The sequence below is a fragment of the Gnatocerus cornutus genome, unplaced genomic scaffold (genome assembly GCF_029298725.1).
Source record: "Gnatocerus cornutus isolate USDA-ARS CGAHR unplaced genomic scaffold, icGnaCorn1.1 ctg00000023.1, whole genome shotgun sequence".
NCBI lineage: Eukaryota > Metazoa > Arthropoda > Insecta > Coleoptera > Tenebrionidae > Gnatocerus > Gnatocerus cornutus.
Genome location: NW_028275375.1, coordinates 235,965 through 263,065, shown reverse-complemented (window position 1 = coordinate 263,065; position 27,101 = coordinate 235,965). Strand labels below are relative to the sequence as shown.

General features: G+C 36.8%; 4 protein-coding genes across 8 annotated transcripts in view; 1 reads left to right on the top strand and 3 right to left on the bottom strand.

Moving 5' to 3' along the window:
* The window catches only part of LOC148166158 (uncharacterized), a 94,673-nt gene extending 79,758 nt beyond the window's left edge, over positions 1–14,915 (bottom strand). The window contains exon 1 of the mRNA XM_088048863.1: positions 14,781–14,915. Coding sequence (XP_087904989.1) covers positions 14,781–14,828 — 48 coding nt within the window. The 5' untranslated portion in view covers positions 14,829–14,915. The remainder of the gene's footprint in view (positions 1–14,780) is intronic.
* LOC148166157 (uncharacterized) overlaps positions 1–19,747 on the top strand; it is an 87,679-nt gene extending 67,932 nt beyond the window's left edge. For 4 of the 5 annotated variants that reach the window (XM_088048851.1, XM_088048852.1, XM_088048849.1 and 1 more), the window contains 11 exons: positions 6,499–6,696; positions 9,276–9,516; positions 14,130–14,310; positions 15,625–15,817; positions 15,868–16,077; positions 16,125–16,418; positions 16,695–17,243; positions 17,288–17,592; positions 17,644–17,810; positions 18,002–18,176; positions 18,227–19,747. In XM_088048851.1, coding sequence (XP_087904977.1) covers positions 6,499–6,696; positions 9,276–9,516; positions 14,130–14,310; positions 15,625–15,817; positions 15,868–16,077; positions 16,125–16,418; positions 16,695–17,243; positions 17,288–17,592; positions 17,644–17,810; positions 18,002–18,176; positions 18,227–18,400 — 2,687 coding nt within the window. In that variant the 3' untranslated portion in view covers positions 18,401–19,747. The remainder of the gene's footprint in view (positions 1–6,498; positions 6,697–9,275; positions 9,517–14,129; positions 14,311–15,624; positions 15,818–15,867; positions 16,078–16,124; positions 16,419–16,694; positions 17,244–17,287; positions 17,593–17,643; positions 17,811–18,001; positions 18,177–18,226) is intronic. The other variant, XM_088048850.1, reaches the window with a different exon arrangement.
* Positions 19,748–20,698: 951 nt separating this feature from the next.
* LOC148166156 (upstream stimulatory factor 1-like) lies at positions 20,699–22,080 on the bottom strand. The gene is made up of 4 exons (XM_088048864.1): positions 21,935–22,080; positions 21,620–21,789; positions 21,328–21,572; positions 20,699–21,257 (listed from the first exon to the last, which is right to left on the bottom strand). Exons 1-4 carry the CDS (start codon positions 22,078–22,080, stop codon positions 20,892–20,894), a joined length of 927 nt encoding a protein of 308 aa, XP_087904990.1. The 3' UTR covers positions 20,699–20,891.
* A 331-nt stretch (positions 22,081–22,411) lies between these two features.
* LOC148166155 (uncharacterized) lies at positions 22,412–23,918 on the bottom strand. The gene is made up of 7 exons (XM_088049224.1): positions 23,912–23,918; positions 23,670–23,857; positions 23,103–23,620; positions 22,956–23,058; positions 22,804–22,911; positions 22,598–22,756; positions 22,412–22,554 (listed from the first exon to the last, which is right to left on the bottom strand). The coding sequence occupies exons 1-7, from the start codon at positions 23,916–23,918 to the stop codon at positions 22,489–22,491; spliced, it is 1,149 nt and encodes a 382-aa protein (XP_087905350.1). The 3' UTR covers positions 22,412–22,488.
* Positions 23,919–27,101: the final 3,183 nt, after the last annotated feature.

Below are 27,101 nucleotides of genomic sequence, written 5' to 3'. Positions count from 1 at the left end.
CCAAAAGACTAATCAGTGGCGCCAACAGTGCCATAAAAGGCAAGATTAAATTGAACATGTTTGCTGCAACTTTGAAAAATTAGTTTCTAGCTTCACTGGGACAAAAACTCACCGGGAAGTCAGAGAAGTAGAGCTAAACTGCTTAATGAAAATTAGAGTGTGCATTTAAATCAATCACACAGGCAAGTTGATTGTTATTATCAATTTTTTTTTTGATAAGGCAAACTGAAATTGGGCACGTAGAGGCAGATTGGCACATTGCGCACCTAAAATGACTCGTGAGACACGTGAGACTTGTTGAGAGTGAATCTAATGCTCAAATTGATTAAATAACAACAATTGAGACTAAATAAAGAGTTTATTGAGGTAAATTGTGGCGTGGAATTATAAAAAGCGCCCCCCAGCCATCATTCTTTAAATGAAAGTCATCAGAAGCCCGAAGTAATAATAATTAATCCTGAGATTAACCCTCGGTAGAGAATCTCAATCTAAAGATAACCCAATTAGAACATAAGTAATGTATTTTGTAATGTTAGAAAGTTTGAATATCCTTTGTCAGAAGCTTGACACATTGTTCTTGCAGTTGAGAATAAAGCTTGTCAAGCTGCTTTGCTACATCTTCTCAACATTAGCGAGAGACCTGAAAGTTAATTTCGTGCCGTTCTTCACCTCACTTTTAATTAAAACGGATACAACTTGAAACAATACTAGAATTTTACTATCAGCGGTTACAAACTAACAAAATACGTCTTAACTATTCTTCTGCGATAGTTTCCATAAAACTACGGATCCTATAAAAGCAACGATGAGCGGAGTGAGTGGAACAAGAAACGGTCCGAGTCTTCTTAACATTCCTTTTATGATTAAGCTGGCGAGGAGAGAGCCGAAGCATGGCGGAACTTTTTCTGGCAAGTTTTTAAACAAGTCGGGCAGTTCTGGAAGGGCCGGAAGGGCCGGGTGGTTCTCACATTGCGCAACTGCAAGAAAGTCTAAGAAAAGTGGCGGTTCTAAGGGATAATTACCTTGAATTGCACCTAAAATTGACAAAATAACGACGTTTTGCAGAAGCATTTTTACGGAAAACAACACAGAGGTTGCTTTTTTGTATTTATAGCGGATTTCTACGTGAGGAGGGAGAATTTTGGCGATTTCCCTCCAGCACGTTTCGCGTGATAACAAAAAGCGTTTCGGTGTGATAATTTTGGCGAGAAAGTGACGATGTCGATTTGTGACGACATTATTCCTGCAAGGTACAGGCAGCAGCAAAAGACATGAGCCCTCAACGGAGACGAAAAAAAATCTGAAGCTTTGTGAGGTTTCGCCTTTATGTTGTTTTACACTTAATTTTACTAATCAAGTTTCCAAATTTAATTCGGTGGATTTCTCATTTTACGCAGAATTTCACGCAGAATCCAAAACTTGGCCGAGTTTTTAACGTACGTCATTAAATAACTGAATAATGGCGGATTAAAATTGTGGGTAGTCAAATGACGAGCCACGAGCTCATTTCTTTTGCTGCTGAGTGTACAAAGAAACTAATGCATTCCTGCCGGGCGTTTTTAATATATTTTTTGTTGAAAAGTTAGTGGTTTTGGCAAAGTTCCTCCGTAGTATAAGTTGGCATTATTACACACTCTGCAGGAGCAACAGTTCACACTTCCTTTCTCTACGTCTGTTTGCGCCGCTCCATTAAACTCTGCCCCTAATCTACTTTGTAGCAGCAACTTTACCAGCACCCGATGGTCTAAGCATTTACTACCAACCTGTGAAGTTTAGCGTCTGTATAAAGCAGACACATCCCATGTAAAGCCCTCGTCAAGTTAATTAAAGGCAAAAATTACAACCGCGCCTCGGATATTTGACTTTTTCCACGGAATACCGATGCGGGGATTATCCAAATTGTAATTCGATTTGGATGCTCGCGGGTATCATCATTTTTAATCTCGACTTGGATACGTGCCGTTTTATCTGATCAAAATTTATTATTTTTACGGCGTTATTCCATAAAACTCGGACGGTTCGAGGTGTGAAAGTTGCAATAAAAGCATAAATCAAACGATGTTATTAATTTCGCTGCTTGTAATAAAATTCCGTCACTTTTATTAAACGAAAATGATTTTTTCTATGGTCAATTTCATGGCAGTGAATTCATGTTTTAAATCTCAAAGTAAACCGAGTTCAAAGTTAGACGCATAATCTTCTTTTTTCAACTAAAGCCACTTTGTCGAAAGTTTAAAGAAAACGAGTAATGGACTACTTTAAGATGATTAAAACGAGATAAAAAGAAAAGTTGGTTTTAACTTTGAGTTTTTTATTAAGTGATTAAGTGACATTACTAATAAAAATGTGAAACTTTGATGGCGGCGCTTTTACGGCTCTGATCGCGACGCATCTGTCTGGCGAATTAAAAATCTCACCCCCTTTCCTAGTCCTGTAGTTTCAAAACGAACGTTTTTACGCCGCTCTACAAATCGGGCCAATATCGCCCCACAATAAAACGTTATAGGTGATCAAAAAACTCCAAAATCAGAGCCGTACTACAAAACGTAACAGCGGAGATCAAAGTTTTCTCATCCAATTTAAGCAAATTCCTTTCGATGCCGAACATTTTCATCGCTGTCAAAAAGTCCCCATTAAATCGAAATCATGGCCGACGCGGCAATGACTTGTATTTCAGACGGCAATTAGTGTTGGGATCGCGTAAATTAATCATACCAGCAAACGAATAATGGCAGCGGTTCCAAAAAAGTTGATTTGAAATCAATAGACTGCAGCGAGATGTACGTTCGCAAATTTTCCCGGGCTGTTTATGGTTGCCAAGTTTAATAATAAAAAGAGAGCTGCTGCTATTAGGGACAAACTGCAAAATGCTTCAGATTCCTTTACCATATTGTTATCGAGAGCGTCGTGACGTCAACATTGCTCTATTTCTCCAAGTACAGAGACTTTCACGGACGCCGTTTACTATTTAAAAAGAATTTTAGCTTGTTCCTTTCGCGACGACATATTGGGATTCAAACAGAGAGGAAATAATTCCGCGAAAGCTTCCTTTCATGGAAATTCTAAACAGGGAGAAAATTATGATTTGTGGACAAACCGCAGCAATTTATTAACCCCGGGAATATACCTTCATGTTTATTTCTCCCTATTAGTAATTTAAATGCGCCGTAATTAAAACAGTGCTATTATTGCCAACACACATGCATCAAATTTCCCTAAGGGGGCTGAAGTCTTCAGACAAGTGGACCGCATTTTTCAGGTTCATTATCACTGATCAGAACTATCAAGCTCACATTAAAAACACAAAAAGCGAAGGTGATATCGATACAGTACCAACCGGGATGGCTTTTCCGACCCTTTCGGTATTCTTTAGCAATATTGGAGCGAATAACTGACAATGGGGATACCGCCAAATGTCTATTAGAGATTATTTCGGTGAGGTAGTTGCGAAATTAATAAGTTTCGGGAGCTTAAAGGGATTCCACGCCGTTTTTCTCCCACTTGTGTCTTACATATCCCAAATTCACTTGGTTCAGGTTGAAAATGTTTATCTAAGGGCACAAATTTTGGAATTTTCATCAAAATTTAATTTGTTTCTTACTGTTTGAGGAAAAATTCATTTCAGTTGGAACATGTTGATTTTTCGACGAATTTTGCGGATTTCTCCAGAATAAAACTTTACTATTTTATGCCTTTCGATGTCTACTTTGCAAATAAAGGCTCAAAAAAGGTTTAAAAATCGTCATTTTGCTTCAAATTTGGTTGATGTCGACGAATTTTGCAGATTTCATGCACGTTTCAGCCGATTTCTCCAGAATCAACTGTTGGATCTTAAAAAAAAAATTATTTTCAGCTATTCGATCTCTACTTTGCAAATTCTGCCTAAATCACTGTTTGTTTATAAAGAAAATAGTCATTTACCTTCAAATTTAGGTAATTTTTCGGCGAATTTTGCGGATTTCACGCACATTTCACTCAATTTCTCCGGAACCAACCATTGGATCTTGATAAAACTTTCCTACTTTGCGAATACTACTTTAAAAACCAGAAAATCGTCATTTAGCTTCAAATTTAGTGGATTTTTCGCCAAATTGCGGATTTCACTAACTGCGCAGTAATGAATTACGTAACCTTGATGCACAGCAATTTTCATGTCAAAATGTCAATTGTCAAATCTGGGGGGACAATAGTGCCAACCCTGTCATCTTAAAATTTCCAAAGTTAATTCATCAAGATTCCAACTAATAAATAAAATATATAAATTCTATAAATAAATAAATTCTAAGAAAATAACTGACAAAGTGGACACGTGCAACCTAAACCGTCTGTACTATCCATTCTAAAACATAAAAGTTACAAAAGTTGGCGAGAGTGGTAACTAAATTGACAGTTGACGTTTCTCCAATTTTTTAAATGTGAGTAGAATTTTACTTTGTGCGCAAAAACCGAAAACAATTCACAATTTCTGTTTGCCAAAACCAATTCGATTTCTTGTGCGGTTTTCAATTTTAGCGTTATCTTTCGTCCGAATCCTCTTAATGCCGGAAATATTGCCACTAATAGCAATGGCGGCAAGATTAGATCGTTAAAAAGATTATGGAGGTTCTTATTGTGGCGGCCACCGGAGCTATAACCATTTGGGGTGTTTATGCTTCTGATGTTTTACAAAAATATTTACAGCCGGTTTAAAAGAGTATTCAACATTTTATATTACTTATAGGTAGTTATATTTCAAGCATTAGTCACTCGCTGGAATATAAGAAAAACTGCAAACACGCCATTCCCAGTCCCAGGATAACACCGCAATATCAAGGAGAACAAGAAGTAACCACTTTCTACTTATTAAACTATTTAATTTTAGTTTATACGTTTTGTGCAAACACTTGTGTTTGGAAACAACCGGGAAAAGTTGCCAGTTCTTTGGAAATTCAAGAAAAATATTTTCCTATCTCGTCCTTTGTAATCATCAAGTGTCCTCGCCAAAAGTTACACAACCTAACAAAACAGTGCTGTTTAAAATACACAAAATTTCGGTCAATATTTTACCCCACTTGAAATAACAATGTGGTTTTGGGGAAATGTTTGCTTAATTCACGTGGAAAAAGTACGCACTCGAGGAAAAACGAGATTATCCAAATTATGGCCGTTCGAAGATTTGGCGATCAATTTTTAAATCGCAATTTTTTAGGAGTAGCCCTGCGAGACGCGAATTTAAATTGAACAATCCTGAAGACTTAAGAAATTAGAGGCTGCCTCCTCAAAAAGCACGCATTTATCAAATTACAGTATCTCGCTCTAGCACTTTATGTAATCACAGATCTGGGGAATATATCAATCATGAAAATAAGAAAAGTGACAACTATCATGTTCCCAGGCGCTTCTGAAAACTTTTTCACAAAACAATGGATGATGGATTGATTTTAGAAGACCTCTGAAATAAGACACACAACCGAATAAAAGAGTCTCGAGATCCATCAGTTACAAGTAGATTCAGAGTTAATGACGTGCGGTAATTATCATATGGAGAGGAGTTCTAAACATTACATTATTGATTAGTGGGAGTAAATGGAAAAGTGATTGAAAAGTTTGGCAGGATTAGGCGCCAACTTCACGTGGTTAAAAAACAATTTCCTACACTTTTATTGCGCACAATTTTCGCCTTTAAGTCGTTACATTTTAATTAAATCGTTGACAAAATAGGTGGAAAGAGGTACACTTGATTAAATAACAGGTGGCTTTTGACATTTGCTCCTTCTTTCATCAATTTATTCCAACAATTTCGATTTTATCACGCTCTAGAAAATTGCAATTAATCGCGGAATTACGCTGTTAACTATCAACTCAAAATTTCGAGGTAATTATGTGATTTGGGCGAAAAACCCCTGGAATTTTATTACGGCGTTTGTAGTAAAAGTTTGGAAAACAAACAAAACAATAATCGTCTGTTTGCTGTCAACTCCGGAGCGAAGAAAACTTGTTTTTGTAGTTTGGAATATGTGAAAAAGTGTCAAATCCTCCCAATAAAGGTATTGGTGGTGTTTGCAACTTAACTGCCAGGAAATCTTCCTATCGGATATCTCCGCCCTATAAAAGCGGCAAAATGAGGTAATCTCGTTGAAAGTATTGATCAGTTGTCGAGATATCAGTAAACGTATCTGAAACGATGTAAATACATCAGCGACTGTGGAATTTAATAGATCCACAATACTTTTCAGAGCCCGCCCTCAATCAACGCACACATTCGTATTTAATTAGAATAATTCCTCGCTGGATTTATAGCACCAGGAAGCGGCGTCGAGGGAAGCAACAAAACAGTGTGTATAGTCGGGTCACTCTAAGTTTGAACACCAAGCTACATTTAGCTCGTTTGGTGTTCTACCTTACAGTGAGCGGACTGTACACCAAATCATCACTGCACTTTCCAAGAAGCACTTCACGACAGATTGTTCTATTCATGATTATTAAGATTCTAGTTTTCACGCTTTGTTGTTCTTGCAGATGAGTTCTGTGAAGAATTCCCCCATAACTTCATACCTACGCCTGGGTACTGGATTGAGTGTTCGAGGCAGAAAATCACTTCCGATACCATATGGGATGAGAGCGAGTCGGATCACGAAATACAGGAAGGCGACGAGGAGGACCACACTGATGGGACCGACCAGGAAAACGGACACGCGTCGAGGAGGAGAGATCGCAGTGAGTTTTTTATATTTAAAACGAATTTTAATAAAAAAAAGTTGAAAATTTTTGGTTCGTCCTACAATGAAATTTTCCAAAATCTCTCTTGTTCTACAATTTAGTAATTTGGCACAGTTAATTAACAATTTAGAAGTAGTAACTTCCCTATATTTCATTGGCCTAACTTTAAAACTAACAAAAATACGAATTTTAATAAAAAAGAGGAAAATATTTGGTTCGTTCTAAAGTGAAATTTTCCAAAATTTTTATTTCTTGTTCGAAAATTTTGTAATTTGCCACAGTTAATTAACACTTTAGAATTAGTAACCTCCCCAAATTTCATTGCCCTAACTAAAAAACTAACAAAAATTCGAATTTTAATAAAAAAAAAGTTGAAAATTTGTAGTTCGTCCTACAATGAAATTTTCCAAAATCTCTATTTCTTGTTCTACAATTTTGTAATTTGGCACAGTTAATGAACACTTTAGAAGTAGAAACCTCCCCAAATTTTATTGCCATAACTGAAAACTAACAAAGATACGAATTTTAAGAAAAAAAGTGGAAAATATTTGGCTCGTCCTAAAATGAAATTTTCCAAAATCTGTATTTCATGTCCTAAAATTTTGCACTTTGGCACAGTTAATGAACACTTTAGAAGTACTACCCTCCCTAAATTTCATTGCCCTAACTAAAAAACTAACAAAAATACGAATTTTAATAAAAACAGGTGAAAATATTTGATTCGTTCTAAACTGAAATTTTCCAAAAAAAATTTTTGTTCTAAAATTTAGTAATTTGGCACAGTTAATTAACACTTTAAAAGTAGTAACTTCCCTATATTTCATTGGCCTAACTAACAAAAATACGAATTTTAATAAAAAAAGAGGAAAATATTTGGTTCGTTCTAAAGTGAAATTTTCCAAAATTTTTATTTCTTGTTCTAAAATTTTGTAATTTGCCACAGTTAATTAACACTTTAGAATTAGTAACCTCCCCAAATTTCATTGCCCTAACTAAAAAACTAACAAAAATTCGAATTTTAATAAAAAAAAGTTGAAAATTTGTGGTTCGTCCTACAATGAAATTTTCCAAAATCTCTATTTCTTGTTCCACAATTTTGTAATTTGGCACAGTTAATGAACACTTTAGAAGAAGAAACCTCCCCAAATTTTATTGCCATAACTGAAAACTAGAAAAGATACGAATTTTAATAAAAAAAGTGGAAAATATTTGGCTCGTCCTAAAATGAAATTTTCCAAAATCTGTATTTCATGTCCTAAAATTTTGCACCTTGGCACAGTTAATGAACACTTTAGAAGTATTACGCTCCCTAAATTTCATTGCCCTAACTAAAAAACTAACAAAAATACGAATTTTAATAAAAACAGAGGAAAATATTTGGTTCGTTCTAAACTGAAATTTTCCAAAATTTTTATTTCTTGTTCTAAAATTTTGTAATTTGCCACAGTTAATTAACACTTTAGAACTGGTATTCTCTCCAAATTTCATTGCTATAACTAAAAAACTAACAAAGATATAAATATTAAAAAAAAAGGTTGAAAAAAAAACTAAAAAACTAAAAAAAGTATGTATGCAATGTTATTTTTGTCAAGAATGGAATAAAGCAATGAAGAGGCGCAAGACTCTTTTGCACGTTAGCGTATTTCACAGGGGTCAAAAAAGCCATAGCAAAGTTCAGCTTCCTTACAATAACATTAGCAATGAATACTAAGTGTATCTTTGTATTCTAGACAGTGCGCCGTTCAAAGGTTCACGAAGACTAGAGAAAGAGTGGTTTTTACCAGTATTTTGAACGAAATTAATATTAATCAATAGTGGGATTATCCCGGCGCATCCACCAAAATTGAATTTGGCACATTTCTTTTTTTTACAAAGAAACGATTAGCCCAGAGATGCTCCCGACACCAAAACAATACCTAAAATCAAACCCAATTAGTTTCGCAATGCATGAATTTCTATGTTTGCCCGATATTCTAGAATTCCTTGAACTCCTAGCGATAGACCGGGAATGCAAAACGTTTCCTGAAACCCGAAAATTTATGCACAACGTTAGAAATTGGCTCGGAATCTTAAGCTGATTTTCTTAAAATCGCAACTTGTCGTCTATTTCTAGTAATTTTAAAACACATCCATCCTTCTGCTGTGACATAATAACGTTCGGATCATAAATTTTAATGTTCAATTTGCATACGACTATATTTGCGGAATCCTGAGAGTTTTTCTTTATTTAATCATGTAATTTCAAGCCGTGGACGATTTCTCACAGTAAAAGCTCCCCGAACTTGTTCAAAGTACATTCACTCTTGAAGGAATTTGTTAATATAAAAGAGAAACTCGGGCGCGGAGACTTTTTCGAGATGTCTATTAACGCAAACTTTATTTGAGGGGGCAAAAAAAATCAGCATTTGAACGCCGGCGGAATATTCAAGCGCGTATTTAATTACGACGTGTGGTTACAGCAGTGTTTATATTAAATAAATTTTGCTTCGCCTCCATAAATTTATCCGCCCGATATTTACCGTCGCGGTTTAATAAATCTTTGTGCCGAGATATGAAAAAAGATTTACAACTTTCAGGTTGCAATGACCTCTACGAGGACGATGAGGAGGACGACTCGTCCTCTCCTCGGAAGAAAACCACCATCGAAGAGCAATGGGAGAAGAACCAAGGCTTCGAACTGACCAGTGTCGAGCAGGAAACGTACGAAAAGTACTTTTATGGTACCGAGCATTGGAACTACTTCACCAACGACGAAGATTTAGGTCCCGTGATCCTATCGATTAAACAAGAAACGTTAAATTCCCGAGATCAATTTAGGTGAGTTTTGTGCGACATGTGAACGGAAAAGTGTTTCCGTTGTCGGATTGACGCGCCATTTATCATCGGAATCACTTATAAATCGTGGGGATTTTCGTTGCATAATCTGCATCTAAATCTGAAATTATACCTTGTAATTTAAATTGTAATCTTGGAAGTTTCGCCGGTAAAACGTTGAGTTTGTCAAGTTATAGATCCGCTACCTTTTCAAGAACCCTTTGTTGTTTTAGGATCATATTGATCGTGGATTAGCTTGTTGCAAGACCTTGGAGATATTTCACTGCTACAGTAAATTCCTTGCAGATCGATCGTTATCAAAAATTCAGAATCTGCGTTCATAACGAAAACACTCCCCGAGTGAAGCAATCAGACAACAAACTCGAATCGAACTAAACTTTGACAATGTTTATTAAAAGTAAATCAATTCCGGCAGCAATTTACTATTAGACTCGTAATTGAGTTATAAGCTCCGCAGGAATTAAGGACACACTCTTAATAACATGTCGTAGTCTAGATTTATTGATTGGGGACAATGGGGCACGCCAGCTATCCATCAATAACATTATTGCAACGATTTCGACGTCCCATCTTCCCAAGAAAAATTACACTTGAAGCTTTTATTCCCGCACGCAAACTTTCAGATAAGATGCTCGAAATGACCGTAATTAAGAATTTTTACAGAACCTTTATCTTAACTGCTACAAATTCCACCTCGTAATTGCCGTTTTCTAACACGAGAGCTATGTTATTTCGCTCATAAATATTAATAGACATCAAAGGGACTGGAATTATATCGGAGATTTTACAAAATACACCTCTCCTGTCATCGTCCGCCTGAAAAATTCGTTGTCATTTTTGCTGGATTTCCCAACGCAGCTCAAATCCATTTAAAAGCTCTAATTTTGCAAAGGAATTCCGGAGAGAATTCTGCCTTAGTTCGTGAAGGTGGATACAAATTGCAATTTCGACTCGTAGAAAGAATTTGCGTCTCGGTATAGACGGGCGATAACTAATTATGGTGGAATTATTTTGTACCGGCGCATCCACCAAATCGTGTTTACATCGCTCGAATTGAATATTTATGGAAACACATGTCATTTTCACGTCAATAACAGGTGGCGTGTTTTGTACGACTAATGTCAATTTACTGAAAAACGACGCGGCGCCTTCACCCAAATTACAGATTGCCAACTTCCGCCAAAGTCACCGAAATTCGCAAATTATTTACTCGTTTGATTGTCGTAAAGTGTAAAGCGCCCTTTATGGGCATTATTACTGTCACTTTTGGCAAAATTGATTAAGGTTTGCACGTCAATTTGACAGTAATGCCCAGACTACACTCTAATTTTCAAAATGTCAATAAAATAATTTGGCCGCGACTGTAACAGCTTCAAATATGACAATTCTAGTATCAAATTGTAGGACAATGATGCCAATCGTGTCATCTTAAAATTTCAAAAATTATATTTCATCAGTGTTGCCAGTTCAAGGGTTTTTCACCGAATCTAGGAAGTTTTGAAGTACCTATTGAAAGTCTTTTGTCAATTTTTGGACAAAACATAACTTGAATTTTGAAAGCAAGAATAAAAAAATGTTTAAAAGATGTCAAGTTTGACTTATGACTTACCAAGATACCAACTTTAAATAACAAAATAACTATCAACGTGGGCGTTTGCAACCTAAACAGTTTTACAAAAATGATAAATAATACTACCATCTGGCAGCCGACAAAAAGCGTAATTAGATTTGTTTTGGGTAAATTCGCGGTCGGAGTGCAACAAAAACCGAATCGCATTAATGCACAAGTTTCGGCACAAACGTGAATTTTTCAAACAAATCTAAAAGTTCCTAGAAATTCCCTCTAGTCGACACGAGATTGACAGATAATTACCGCCCCAATTTTCAAACTCTGTAATCTCTGTTTTAAATGGCAGTTGAGCTGACAACATAATTATTACAACTCACATCCTCATCATGTGTACTTTTAAGCCTAAAAGCGAAAGTTGCCGAACATAGTTTAATGAAACTAGTTTATTACAGACGCGTCGTAGTTAACAGCGTCGTAAAAAAGGTAGAATTTAACATAATATGTATCAAGTTCGATCTGGAGCACCATCATTCTTACTTAGAGACGTGGTGACACTTTAACAGACAAAACAATGAATCTCGGGGACTTAATCTACCCTTCAACATGACGGTAAGACAAATAAACAATTTCGGAGTTTTTCCAGAGCAAATCAATAATCATAAAGGGGCTTTGTTATCTAAATATATCACTGGAAGTTTTTCTACATTCGAACATGCAGATTTATATTTGGGTTAATGGAAGAGCTTTCAGGCTTTTAGGGCAACCTCAAATCCCCCGACAAATATTAAATGAAATATTCAAACGTGTTAATAATAAATTTATGGAGAGTCCACATGTTTGTTTAGTAACCGTGATATTAGAAATAGCGACAACAAGACAGTGAACAAAAGAGAATGCGAAATAATCGAAAAATCCCAAGAACTAAGCAAATATTGACGGAAATGCGATACAATTCCATCGAAAAATGATAAAGCACAAGACAGAGTTTTAACAATTAAACACTTAGTTAATAATGAACCGGAAAGCTCCGACAATGATTTAAAATTTTCAGGCGCAAATCGAATCAGAACCCTCGTTCCATGAATTTTCCATAATGGATAAAATCCAATTTCGAAAATAGATACGTACTGCATAAATGCAAACTTAAGGACAAAGCAATTAACAAGACAGTGCTTTAAATCTTTTAAATGAGTTCGTTCTTGTTCATCGATTATTAATTTTAATCTTAATCCAATCTGATTAAAAAGTAACGAGTTTGAAAGTCGCCGCCAAGTTCATTCCGTCCTTTGATTAAAAAATCGCAATTCCACTCACGTATGTGAACCGCCGAAACGTTTTTAATTGGGGAAATTCTACACGATTGTTTATTCATTTTCGGTCATCGTAATCTTATAAACATGACGTTGTCGAAAGGGAACGGCGAAAGAAAACAGGATAATTTTTTCAGTAGGTACCTATAAAAGTTTTTCGTTCGATGTAATTACTTTTATACTTTTTCATCCGAAACTTTCACAGCCCGAAGAAAACGTCAATATTTCACTCTATAACGACAATATACGTGTCTTGTTACAAAGCACACGTCATTTTAAGACTGAAACTGGGGATGGCTGGAATTCGCCGACATTTCCTGGAGTTTTTTGATTTGGAAACATCTACGTTTATCCATTGAGATCAATACTAACGAGCTCATTAAAATGAACGTCATTTTTAGCTTGCGCGACGTTAAAAAGGGTTTTCGCACTCAGGGTTGCCAGGTCTGGAGATTTTCTCCGAATTTAGGGATGTTTTCAATTTTTGGACAAGTCTAGGGGATTTTTTTGTCGGAATTGACGTGTTGAGTAAACGATAGATTCGTCAAATCGTCTTTTGTTCATATGGGCGGAATTTTTAAACATCTAGCCAATCAATGAAAAGATCTGATCTAATTGGTTGCTTGGACGCGTTTTTTGTTATAAAAACTACTTTGATACTTTGAAGAAAGGGCGTATCTCTCTATGAAAACTTTTAAAATCACCCCAAAACGACCCTTTGAATACAGATTTTCATCAATGTGTCGTTTGTTTATTCGTGAAACAAACTCAAGTTATTTTTGCTCATTTAATTTTTAGCTGAAAATTCGTTCTTAGATTTTCCGAAAGTCGAAAATGTAAAAGTTCGTCTATTTCTAATCTACCCAAACTTTAATATTAACCAAAGGCAGCGTTGATCTGACTTTCCAAAATGTTTTGACGTTTGAAATTTATGGTATCTAGAGATTTTTTTAGTTAGAATCTAGGGCTAATTTGATCTGACAACACTGCTTCACACATGGCAAAAAACCCGACCAACAGTCTGATAAATGCGTTCTTTAACTGACCCCTGCAGCCAACGTTTATTTGATTCCGACAAGACATAATCCCGCCAAAGACGGGGACTATTGACGTATTAAAAAACGAGACCGGAGCTGATTGGTCAAGGGGACTTTTAGGATATTGAACTGATAAGGTCAATCCTTTTAAAAATCATCCTCTGGAAAGTCTAACCAGGCATTGTTTCAATTTGTGTGCCAGTTTATTACTAATTGGGTAAAGTTACAATAAAGTTTACAGTGTTACCAACCGATTTCCTTACTGATAAAATTTCCCTAAATGGGTGACCTTTCTGCAACTTGGTAATTAATGACGGTACTGCTCAGACGTTGATAATTTTCTTATTACCCTGCACTACTTCTGGGATAATTTGTACGAATTTAACGCAAATAAAAGTGATGAAATGTCAGGTCAAACATAATTTCTGCTCAGACTTTCAGTGCGAATGCAACAGTTGTGTGTAAACAGAGCTCGAATTAAAGCCCCTTCACCATACATCATTGATTTAAACAGCATCATGGGCAATAACGCCCACATCACCGCTGTTAAAAGTCGGAAAGCATTTTAACGTCTGCAAACTTCATATCTACAGTGTAACTGAAAATCGTTATTTAAAATCCGCACCCTCATCATTGACCCAATTCCGTTTCCTTCAATTAACGCGAATTTGTTCGCAGGATATTAGTACGAGCCATCAGTTACACGGTTCACGGACTGATTCCTGCCAGTTGTGTCTTTGCCGATCGCTATAATCGTGAAGAAGTCGTGAGATCTTTAGGTAAAGAAGTTAACATCAATCCGCCTTTGACGTTGGGGCAGCTTCCAGACACGCCCGAAGAACTGTTGAAATTAGATCAGGTAAGTTTAATTGGAAACCACTTTCGATTCAAAGTATTGATTGGGAGGAAATTTCGGGACCAAATCGTGGAAAGAATCGAAAGTGAGGACTTCAAAAGGAGATGTTCTTAAATTAAAATTTCCACACTCACGAATGGGTTCGACGCGAACACAAAAGCCCGGAATTACCGGATGAAAAATGACGGCGGTTTATCAGGAATGTTTGTCGTCGATGAATTTTATCGCAAATTAGAGGCAAGACCGAAACAATTAGAATGCGGGCGGCGGCGTGGAATTAACGGCCTTATCACTTTATACTAAATGTATCGCTGATTGAATTTCTTTCAGTTGACAGTAACATGAAAATTTCGAAGTTTGTATTCCTGAAAAACAGTCGAAACTAACGTGACTTTTTCAATTTACTTGTGCGTGTTTAATATTCGCAATGATCAAAGTAGGTCAGACGCCAGACAAAAAACAGGTTCACTTACCCTTCGGAGTGATGACGTCACACCTGCACCGACTAGACCAGACTTCATCTTCCGTTATGTTCCGAATTTCTCGACTATTCTTAGGAATAACCAACTCCCAGCTGAATCCTTCCATTCCAGAACCTCCAGAAGAGATAACGTGTGATAAAACTCTTTCACTTTCCTGTTTGGACTTGAAACACTTCCACACCAAAGCACTGAACAAATTCGAACACTAAACTGAAAAAAGTGATAAAACTGGGGTTCCAACACTACACCTTCACTCTGAACACTAAAAACTGCACTAAACAACAGTTTTTCGCGGGTAGAAACTCGAAAATATTCAAAAAATGGAAATTTGAACTCGAGACGACGCAGTAGAGAAGCTCACACGTCATAGACTGTCGGCAAGTCTCGGGAACGTTCGGCTCTTAAAATGGTGACGTTGCACCGGAAATTAACGATGTGGCGCGAAATTCAAAATAAAGAAATTTTTTTAGTAATTTACGATTGCTAATTAAAAGCTGGCTAATTAAAAGCGTAAGTTGTCTCTTGTGTATATACCGAACCTCCAAATTAATTTCGAAGTTGGTGTTACTGAAAATCCGAAAACTGTCACATTTTCTAAATTAACCTCACTTTTTTAATTTATTTGTGCGTAGTTACTACTAAAAGTGGTCACGGGTCATAAAATTGCTTTGAGAAAGGAATATATGCAGTAAAAAGGTAAGGAGACGTTCCACACTGACAAATCTCTATTTCGCAGTTACATAACCTTTGAAATTTCGAGCGGGAAATTTGACTTTTAATTTTTTAATTTACTTTTTAGTGCAAAACATTGTAATTAGGGCGTGTTTTGTTGAAGGTGTTTATAAAATCGGAGCTGAAGGTGGGCGTAATCTACGTGAAAGAGGGACAATACACCGAAGAAGAGATCCTAGACAATAACGACAATTCCGTGCTGTTTGAAGAGTTCCTGCAGATTTTCGGCGAGAAAGTTCGTCTCAAAGGCTTCGACAAATACAAAGGAGGTTTAGATACCGTGCACGACTTGACAGGTGCGCTCTGTTTTCTCAGCGTAATCTCGATTCAAGCTTGATGGTTTTAGGATTATACTCGGTTTATACCAACTGGAGGAACATCGAAATAATGTTCCACGTAAGCACGTTGCTGCCGTACGAAAAACACGACCCGCAGAAGCTGCAGAGGAAGAGACACATCGGCAACGACATCGTCTGCGTCGTGTTTTTGGAGGCCGACAACACGGCGTTTTCGCCCGCTTGCATCAAGAGCCATTTTCTTCACACTTTTATCCTTGGTACGAAAACGCGCGCGATTTTCTAAAGACTTGATTTTCTTTTTCAGTTCGTACTTCTCCGAGAATTAAGAGGAAACCCACTCGATATGAAGTGTCGGTTGTTACTCGCGATGAAGTGGGTGCCTACAAGCCTTATCTATGGGAGCAAAGTGTTTTCGACAAGGGCCCGATGTTCAGGGAGTGGCTGCTCACGAAAATCGTCAACGGGGAAAGGGCGAGTTACTCGGCCCCCAAGTTCGCGAGGATGCAAGAGAGGACGAGGTCGCAGATGCTGGAGGACATCGTCGCCAATCTGCAGAACCACGCAGAGACCGGACAGATTCCCAAGCCTTATAGGAGAGGTAGATATTAGACGTTTTGGCATTCATAACGACTCTGCAAGTTTCTCTCTGTAATTTCGCAAACTTTAATCGACAATTGGTAGGCAACTGCCTTCCCCACTTTAATAATTAATAATTCAACTTCCTTTGAAAGTCAAGAGTGCATAACATCAAAGAATCGAGTCTAAAGACTCGCAAACTTTACATAAACTCGCTGAGCTCTTCCGTCATGCGTTCTGCTTTATTGTCTTGGTTAAGAATGAATAAAAATGGTAATTTCGTCTGATTAATTTGCAGGTTCTTGGCGTCCCATCGGACACATGAGACCCTCTTCACCTTTATTAGATAGTGTGCGTGATCAATTCGAAGATTACGATCAGATAGCGAAAGACTTCACCAGGATGTTCCTCAACACCGAAGCCAACACTCTGGCAAACGCTCAATTGTTCGATGTGGTGTTCCTCGTCGGCCAATCGAAGCAGAAAGCTAAATTAGTGGGTGTTCGAGCAATTTTGGGAGTACGTAGTCGAGTCTTCCAAGAAATGTTGTACGGCATCCAGACAGGTTTCGGTTCGCCCCAAGTGCCAGTGGCTGAACTATTAGCGAGGCCAGTTCCGACTCTATTGAGTCCCCAACAAAGTAGACCAAAAAGTAGCAACTTTTTACAAGTGCCAGATATCGAATCGCCCAGGCCCAAAAGTGTCCCTAGTTCGCCCATGGTCAAACGAGCGTTTTCTAGATTAGGTACCATCACGGCGGGATGGGGAAGGTCCATCCGGAAGCACAACGCCCAGCAGTTGTCCGCCGAGGACAAGAAGAAGTGGGCCAGCAGCCAAGATTGCTCAAGTAAGTCGATCAAGACCCGATGAGTTCAAAACCGAACTTTGCAGATAAAGAAGGAAAGGACAAAGAAGGCAAAGACAAACCCTCTGCAGCCCAGCTACCAGTCCCGAGACTTAGCGTTTGTGCCGATGCTCAAAAGGTCGACCGAGCCAAATTGGCGCAGACTGAATTTTCTATAATCGAATTCGATCCAGATACGTTTCGAATACTGTTAGACTATCTTCACACTGGATCTTGTCCCCTCACTTGCTCGACGATTCCTGGACTCATTTGCGCAGCTGAGCACTACGACCTTCCGGAGCTACTTCAAGCCTGTTTCCACCACGCCAAACAGTTCCTCAGGATAGAAGTCGTAAGTTATCGGTTTCTGATCCATAAACTCCAACACTAATGATGCTTCCAGGTCTGTTGTATGTTGTGCTCCCTCGAAAACTACTACTGGAGATACACTTCAGCCTCCGAGTTGGTCAACATGATCTTAGCGTTCGTGGAAACTCGCGCCTACGCCCTTTTCACCACCACCGAGTTCCTCACGCTGAGCGAATCCATGGTTCAAATGATCATGTGCAGGTGATTTATTTTTTGCTTTGACATTTATTACAGTAATTGACATGTGAATGAGCGATTCTTGAGTTGGAAATAAACGGCTATAAATTTTGGAAAATTGTAATTTTTATTACAGGTAATCTAACTTATCCTTTTCAAATCTTGCGAGTTTCAAAAATTGCTCCTTTGTAAATGACACCTGTTTGTGTTACCAGGAACTTGGAGGTGCCGGAGGTGCGAAAATTCGAAGCCATGTTGGCCTGGGCGAGACACAAAATCCGTACTAAAACTTCGAGCAAACTGGATGCCAAGTTAGAGTTTAAGTGCATTATGGAGCGACTGGCCAGAGACTTGAAACTGTATAGAATATCGCCCCAGGAGCTTATCAAGGTCAGTTTACGCAAACAATCTAATTTGGACGCAAAGTGTCGTGTTTGCAGGTGGTGCTGCCGTCGAAGGCGATAAAAAACGAGCGCATCTTGGAGACGCTAATGTTCCAAGCGAATTCTGGAATGTACCGAATACAGGATTCATACATAAAAGAGTGCACCCAAAGACTGCAAAAACAAGACTCCAGATTTTCGGAATGGGAGTCGTTCGATTACAGTACATAGACTTTTTGTGACGAATCCCTTTAGATTAGAAGACAATCATTGAGTAAATTCTGCATTCAAAATTCGCGACAAGTTGATATTATGTAAGAAAAATATACATTTACGCCATGCCAACTGGGATCAAGTGATTCATGTTTTATATGATGTTTAAATCGGTGTGATTGCAAGACAATCTATTATGAATTAAGTGTTTGCCTTGCGTGTTCGATTTTTTTAATCTCACTTCGATCAATGTTTATTGTTGTTTTGTGAAGGAACTTGTTACACAACAGTGCTCTTTGTTATTGGAAATTCGGTTTTTCTTGAGTTTTTTACCGATGATTTGGAACTGTTATCTGTATTTATAGGACTCGTGTATACTTACCTGAGCAGATCTATTTATTTCGTACCTGTGTTGTGAATACTCGGCAGGTTACGTGGACCCTGTCTGTATAGAGACTTGTTGCTGTTTGTATTCGTGTTCGATGTTTCATATTTGAAAAGACACAAACCATCAGGTGTTTGTAAGACTAAATATATTTTAATTACTCTTAGATAGCAAAAACAAATGTTGACATATTTTGATACTAAATAACTAAAGATGAAAAAAAAAAACGTAAATGTTTCTTTACGCAATCTGTTCGATATTTTATTTGACAAATAAACTAATAAGTGTCTTATTACGAAATAGCAGAGCCAGTGGATAACTACATATATTTAACATCGTTGTCAAATGTTGTCTGTTTTGAAGAAATCATCTTTTCATTTGTATTTATTGTTAAACCATGTTAATGTGAAATTGCGACTTCTTCGCCACAGCTTCCAAAAACCAAAGAAGTCGCTTTTCCCACAGATATGTGCTTTATTATGTTTCACATTACTAAACCAACAAGTTATACCTACCTTGTCACTATTCTGTTTGCTTGTACTTGTGTTAAAAACCAAAGAAATGTAATAAATAATGATCTAAATAGAAACACCAATATTTATGAAAGAAACTTGTTGTAAAGATTGTTGCTTTATCAATGTACAAGTAAATGGAATATTTCATATATTCTAAGATATTGTAAATCTTATTTTCTCAGAATAAATTTTTTTGAAGCGTTCTAAAGCACTTATTTTACCGCACCAAATCTGTTTGTTGCGCGCCTTTGAAAATTTATGTCTCTAGATCCTCATCACAATCTCAACATTTTACGACGAGAAGACTGTTTTCAACACCAAATTCCTGGTGGGTAAGTGACCTCAACTTGGACGGCTAAGAAAAATGTCAGAGCGGTTATGAAACTAATAAATACTATATTATACAATAACTGTGTTTTTACTATTAGGATTGTTAAATTGTTTAAATTAAATGTCTTTGATTAATGGTTTTTATCCGAAACATCCAAAATTGGGCTTCAATTCCAGAAATCCAATCAAAATAAAAAGAATAAGCGATCAATAAGTCCATATCCACGCCAGGTGTAGGGATTTCCCCGAATGTAGGGAATTTTGAAGGAGGAGAAATGTACTGACTAATCTAGGGGAATTTAGTGTTTAACTATAACTTGAATTGAACAAATTTTACAGAATATTTGGATTTTCTTCGGTAATCTTTCATTTTATGTATTTTAATAAATCAGCAGGATTTGAAAGATATTTAACGTGCGTAAGCTAGGGCCATCTAGCGGCACAAATATTAAACTATTTAAGGTGCAATGTTGGTTGCCTAAAATGTCGTTTTAAATACAGTCGACACATCGGGAAAAGAGATTTTGCCCCAATAATCAGCAAAAACTTAATTTTTCCTAATTTACATTTTTAATATTGATTATAAATAAAACAGTAATAAAATTACTGCAAAAAAACTAAATGTCAATGATTTTAAAAGTCCCAGTTTAAAAAAAAAATGCTTAAATCATTCCAAAACATTAAAAATTTGAAACCGACACAAAAGGCGTACAGTCGTAAATTGTCTAGTTGATTATATTTGTTTCTCGAAAATTGCGATTTATAATTTTTCTTCATGTTGAACGAATAAACTTTGGAAACTTTAAGGTGACAAAGTTGGCATCATTGTCCCCAGAATTTGACATTTTTCCATTTTGACATAAAAATTGCTGTGCATCCAAACTGCGTAATTAATTAGTGCGATCTCTTAAACTATGCCAAGTGAAGTGAAATTCTCCTCAGACGCGACTCCTTTTTAAAAACGGTAAGAAATAGATTGAATGTCTACACATTCCGTTGGCGAAACTTTCACGGTGGTTTTTTGTACCCCAAAACGCAAAATTTGTGACCTTGAGTGGTACAGGGGATGGCAACAGTACAATAAAATAGACAAATGTTCATATTTATTTACATCACACGTAAATATACTACATTCTTAACAAAAATTCGTAAATAAATTTTGCATTAACAAAGCATAAAGGTCTTAAAAAATACTTAACGCACAACAAAAATAATTAGTATTATAATATAGGTACTTGCTTATTATTTCGTTTGATATCCTTATAATTACACTTATTAACTATTCCAGTGTTATTAAATTATTCGGAACGTCAAGGCCATTCCGTTTCAAAATGTCTCTCAAAGTCCTGTTCTCTTGTTCTAACGCGAGATTTTTTTGCTTCAAAACATCAACAGTCTGAACTAATTGCTTGTTCTCTTTCAAATATTGATCACATTTTTGCTCATTCTCCCGTAATTCTAAGATGTATTCACACGCCTTTGCTAGAATGCCCCCTTTGGATTGCCCGTCATAATGCCCGTTGCCTTTCATATCAGGAGGGGCATTTTCCGGAATTATCCTCGACAGCTTCGAAATCCAGTTGTTAATTTTATCTCTTCGCCGTCGTTCCACTTCGTTGTGTGTGGCTCGGCGCCTCTCGTCACGCTGCGGAAAAACCAAATTACTCAATAACGAGCTGCCAACCTTACAGAAGCCACAGTGCTGCCACACTTACTCTTTTAATGTTGGTCACCACTGACGTGTTGCTATCAATGATTGACGACCTTGGCGCGATAGCTCTGGCTCCAGTTTGCGTGGCAAAGACTTCGTTGGGGTTCCCGATAACGTACAATTGTCCATTTAAATTACTCGTTAGCACCTGTTGAACATTGCTATTTGAGAAGTTGTTGCCACTGGCGACAATCTGAGGCACGGGTTCGACACCTTCCTCCACTTGTAAGACGCGATACGTTATCATACCTAAACAACATAACCTTAAAATTTGTTGTGTTCGTCTCAGGAGTTACCTTCGGGCGATCTTAAGGAATATTGGACCTCATTATCCGCGGGTGTTTCTAAGAGAGTCTGTGGCGACAAATGATCAACAACGTTCTGTTCGTCGTCGCTTTCCGTCGAATGTTTGGTTATGACGTTATCTTGGAGGATAACTTTGGAGTCGACCTCGTCCACTTCTGCACTGAAATTTAGATAAATGTAAATTTCAGACAGCTTGAGATTTACATCCAATTTCAAAATGACCTTGTCCCTATCACTCACAGCATTACATAACAGACGCAAAAAAGGGGTTTCCAAAAAAAAGATAAGCAAAACGGAAGTGTTACCTCGACTCCAACGGATCTAGCATATCCATAGTGGGCTTGATTGTTTGGTGTGGTTTAAATTTTTTGAATTTTCCTTCAATTTTGGTCACGGGGACAAAACAGGTCATGTGATGTGACACCAATTTTTGACAAATGACAACACGCATGCGTGAAAACTGTAATTTTCCATTACCAGCAGCGTGGCAGATTACAGAGCGACGGCTCTTAGTTCCACTACCGACTTAGAGGTGGCGACACAAATCCTATTCTCAAAGTAGCACAACAAATTAAAAAACATTGAAAAATAAAGACAAACTTGCAATTTATTACATTGAATACATATTGTAAAACTTGTCATTTGTAAAACTGTATTTTTATTACCAGCAGCGTGACAGATTACAGAGTTTTTTGCTTGTGTTTAGTTGGGCTATCGACTCAGAGGTGGCGCCACAATCGTACTCTCAAAGCGGGGCTAAAAATTTAAAAAACGAGCGAAACTGGCGATTTATTGCATAAACGAACATATTCTAAAACATTTGTGCCTTGTGGGTGCAAACATCCATTTTCTAATGACTTTAAGTCACGTTAGTGTTCCCAACTTTGGCAAAAACGGCCGCAAATGAGTAGACATTCCTGGCAATCTGTAAACATTTCGTACTACCATCGCTGCGTTAACCAACTTACTCTAATGCCCAGTTGATAGTTCACTGATGTGGTCTCTGTAAATTTGACTCGGAATGGAATCTGATACAACAGTAGAATAAAAAGCAACGTTTTCTTATTTTCGTTGTTGAAAGTCACCCAGCGAACATCACTGTATATATTTGAAGTCATATCATCGGCCTAAAACACCCCAAAAATATGTGGAATGAGGCGTTATTGTTACAAACCAAGTCCTCCATGGTCTGTCCTGATAGAACCAGCAGCATTCCTGTTAGTCCGGATGCCGCAGCCCAAGTCAGATTTTGAAAAACGTGCCAATACCCCAAATCTACTTGCTAAACTATTAAATGTAGGATAATCCAGGATTAGGCTTACTAACAACGGTGTATACGTAACTTAACGCGCTAAGACACATCCCGAGGAATCCGAGACTAAACCACGGTAACATCCAAGTGGTAACATCATTCACTTTCTTGCTGGCTCTGTGGAAAAATGTCAAAACTAGTGGTGTGTTGTGGCTACTTACCCCATGATTTCTTTATGACGAATGGCGATCAAATGAAGTCGCCTTTTGACAAGCGCTTGGTACTCCATATTACAAAATAAATCGTCGTCGTTTTCGTTCTGAAATTCTGCACTTACGTGGGCGATCATGTCCAAAAAAAGACTAAACTGGGCATTGGCATGACAAACACAATAAGCAAAAATGTTGGCCAAAACCACCATTGTGAAAGAGGTGACAGGGAATGTGAGAAAATAAATAAAATCGAGAATGTAGTGAAAACTACTTAGATAAGTACGAAAGAAGTACAAAGGGAACTGATACTCTTGTTCTTTGCCAACGGGGATTAAAATGAAGCCAGTGACTATGCCTAGAAGGGTGTTCAGAACAATAACGGGCGTCTGGAGTTTCCTCTCAAACAATATCTTCTCTTTGGTTTCTTTTGTGGTGCTGTCCACTGACCACGAGATGGATAACACGTACTGTTGGAATCCATTCAACTCTGTTTCAGTCAACAAGAGGCAAAAGTTGATGAGCATGGACTAAAAAAAATGTTCAATTGAACGATTTTTTTAGAATTCGAGCTCTTACCGATAAAATGGCCAGAAATGTTGCCAGGAATCTGTACAGAAATGACGACTCAAAGACAGTTAAAAAGAAGTAAATGTTGATTAGAGTTATGAGGGCGTAGAAAAGTAGAGTGAAGATTCGTGCCCAACGATAGTATTTGTTGTTGAATAGCTCGAAACTGCAGAAATATATCCAGTGATAAAAGTCGTCTGTAACGCACGTTTGCGAATGAAAAAATGGAGATAATTTCAGTTTGCAGTTACCTTTCATTGGTTTAATGTTGAAGTACGAATCCATTCTAACAAATCAAGAATTTTGAAATTGATTTTAGTTTGCAAATGCTCCAAGGGTAAAACTTTCATTAAGTACCAGGAAGCACGAATTGACTAATTCTAAATGTATAATTCTCTTTTCTATTCTCAAGGAATAAAATATTGGACCTTAATGAGCGAAAGCAAATGTGCTCTTTAATTAATATTTCAGTCTGACGCTTTTACTAAGGATTAGTAGCAAAAACATAAATACGACGCATTTTTTTACAAAATCAATTTTAAGCGCAGTATCTAGGAACTATGACAAATGTAAAGATGCGGTTTTCACCAGTTTTCCACCCCCTTGAGTCGATGAGAATCATACATTACGTACTCCGAATTTGAAGTTTCACGGTTGTAAAAAATCACGTTTCCTAATCTAATTCGGTCGATAGCTCGCTTATTCGAGGAGTAATGTTATACTATTGGTGCTCATTTTACGCAGAATTTTCCGCAGATTCCAAATCTGGGATTTAAATTCAGATCCGACAACAAACAACTGAGTTATGGCCGATCAAAGTTTCGGAAATTTGATTTTCATTTTTTCTCATTTTTCGTAATTTTTAAAGTTAAATACCTCGGAAACTGTTTGAGATATTGAGATACGGTTTGCGTCATTCTTTTTCTCGGCTCATTTTACGTTAGAAAATGTTCTCAAAAGCCCAAAATTTGATAGTCGATTTTTCGCGAAAAAAAAATCCGACTCAAACGATGAAAATTTTTCATTTTTTTAATTTTTGGCCATAACTCGTAAACTATTTGTCCGATAGATCTTAAATTTGGCCAGTAGATAGATTTCGAGCTCCTCTTTCGACTGATGTAATTCAATGCTATTAAACGTCTTTTCATTTCGAAAACATAGATTGAAAATCACCCTAAAATGATGTTTTCAAAACAGTTTTTGGCCAATACCTCGTTTATTTATTAAGCAAACTCAACGAATATGGGTCTCATTTTACGCAGAATTTTACGCTGAATTCAAAAACATGATAATTTTTTAATTTTTGTGAACAAATAACCGAGTTATGGCCGTTTGAAATTTTGGGTTTTTGCCAGAGGGCCAAATTTTCGAAGGTTCGAAACAATTCATGCTCGATATTTTAGAAACTATTTCAGATATTGAGCTGCGGTCTGCGCCATTGTTTTTCTCGAAATAGTTTTTAGATTTTCCAATAGTCAAAAGTTGCAAATTTTCGCAAAAATTCATGATTAAAACTATACCAAATTTCTCATATCGATATTTCGCTTATTTTTTAGAGTAAACTTGAGTTATTATACATCAGTGAACGCAGAATTTTCCGCAGATTCCAAATCTGGGATTTAAATTCAGATCCGACGACAAATAACTGAGTTATGGTCGATCAAAGTTTCGGATAGTTGATTTTCATTTTTTCTCATTTTTCCCAATTTTCAAAGTTAAATATCTCGGAAACTATTAGAGATATTGAGATGCGGTTTGCGCCATCGTTTTTCTCGGCTCATTTTACGTTAGAAAAAGTGCTTAAAAGCCCAAAATTCGATAGTCGATTTTTCGCGAAAAAAAATTACAACTCAAACGATGAAATTTTTTCATTTTTTTTAATTTTTGGCCGTAACTCGTAAACTATTTGTCCTATAGATCTCAAACTTGGCCAGTAGATAGATTTTGAGCTCCTTTTTCGACTGATATATAATTCAATGCTATTAAACGTCGCTTTCATTTCGAAAACATTGATTGAAAATCACCCTAAAATGATGTTTTTAAAACAGTTTTTGGCCAATACCTCGTTTATTTATTAAGCAAACTCAACAAACTTGGGTCTCATTTTACGCAGAATTTTACGCTGAATTCAAAAACATGATAATTTTTTAATTTTTGTGAACAAATAACCGAGTTATGGCCGTTTGAAATTTTGGGTTGTCGCCAGAGGGTCAAATTTTCGAAGGTTCGAAACACTTCATGCTCGATATCTTAGAAACTATTTCAGATATTGAGCTGCGGTCTGCGCCATTGTTTTTCTCGCGATTTTTTACATAAGAAATAGTTTTTAGATTTTCCAATAGTCAAAAGTTGCAAATTTTCGCAAAAAGTCATGACTAAAACTATGGCCAAACTTCTAATATCGATATCTTGCTTATTTTTTAGAGTAAACTTGAGTTATTATACATCAGTGAACGCAGAATTTTACGCAGATTTCAAATCTGGGATTTAAATTCAGATCCGACGACAAATAACTGAGTTATGGTCGATCGAAGTTTCGGATAGTTGATTTTCATTTTTTCTCATTTTTCCCAATTTTCAAAGTTAAATATCTCGGAAACTATTAGAGATATTGAGATGCGGTTTGCGCCATCGTTTTTCTCGGCTCATTTTACGTTAGAAAAAGTGCTTAAAAGCCCAAAATTCGATAGTCGATTTTTCGCGAAAAAAAATTGCGACTCAAACGATGAAAATTTTTCATTTTTTTTAATTTTTGGCCATAACTCGCAAACTATTTGTCCTATAGATCTCAAATTTGGCCAGTAGATAGATTTTGAGCTCCTCTTTCGACTGATGTATAATTCAATGCTATTAAACGTCATTTTCATTTTGAAAACATTGATTGAAAATCACCCTAAAATGATGTTTTCAAAACAGTTTTTGGCCAATACCTCGTTTATTTATTAAGCAAACTCAACAAATTTGGGTCTCATTTTACGCAGAATGTCTCGCTGAATTCAAAAACATGATAATTTTTTAATTTTCGCCAACAGATAACTGAGTTATGGCCGTTTAAATTTTTGGGTTGTCACCAGATGGCCAAATTTTTGAAGGTTCCAAACAATTCATGCTCGATATCTCGAAAACTATTTTAGATATTGAGATGCGGTTTGCGCCATCGTTTTTCTCGCGATTTTTTACATAAGAAATAATTCTTTAATTTTTCTATAGTCGAAATTTGCAAAAATTCATGACATAAACTATGCCAAACTTCTGAAATCGATAACAACAAATAACAGAGTTATGACCGTTTCAAGTTTCGACTTTATTAGTGCAAAATTGATGTCGCCAAACGTACTGCTTCAATTAATTTTTTTTTCGACTTCTGAATAGATTACTTACCTGAAACGAGGGTGAGAAATTGGTGAAAAAGTAGCGTAGTTTCCAAATAAAAATCCCACA

Coding starts and splice junctions, on each gene's coding strand:
- LOC148166155 (XM_088049224.1), bottom strand. Junction 22,757..22,803: donor GACAGACCATGGAGGACTTG/GTTTGTAACAAT, acceptor GGGGTGTTTTAG/GCCGATGATATGACTTCAAA. Junction 22,555..22,597: donor ACTATCAACTGGGCATTAGA/GTAAGTTGGTTA, acceptor AAATGTTTACAG/ATTGCCAGGAATGTCTACTC.
- LOC148166156 (XM_088048864.1), bottom strand. CDS start 22,080: ATGCGTGTTGTCATTTGTCAAAAATTGGTGTCACATCACATGACCTGT. Junction 21,790..21,934: donor CTAGATCCGTTGGAGTCGAG/GTAACACTTCCG, acceptor TCTAAATTTCAG/TGCAGAAGTGGACGAGGTCG. Junction 21,573..21,619: donor TTCCTTAAGATCGCCCGAAG/GTAACTCCTGAG, acceptor TATGTTGTTTAG/GTATGATAACGTATCGCGTC.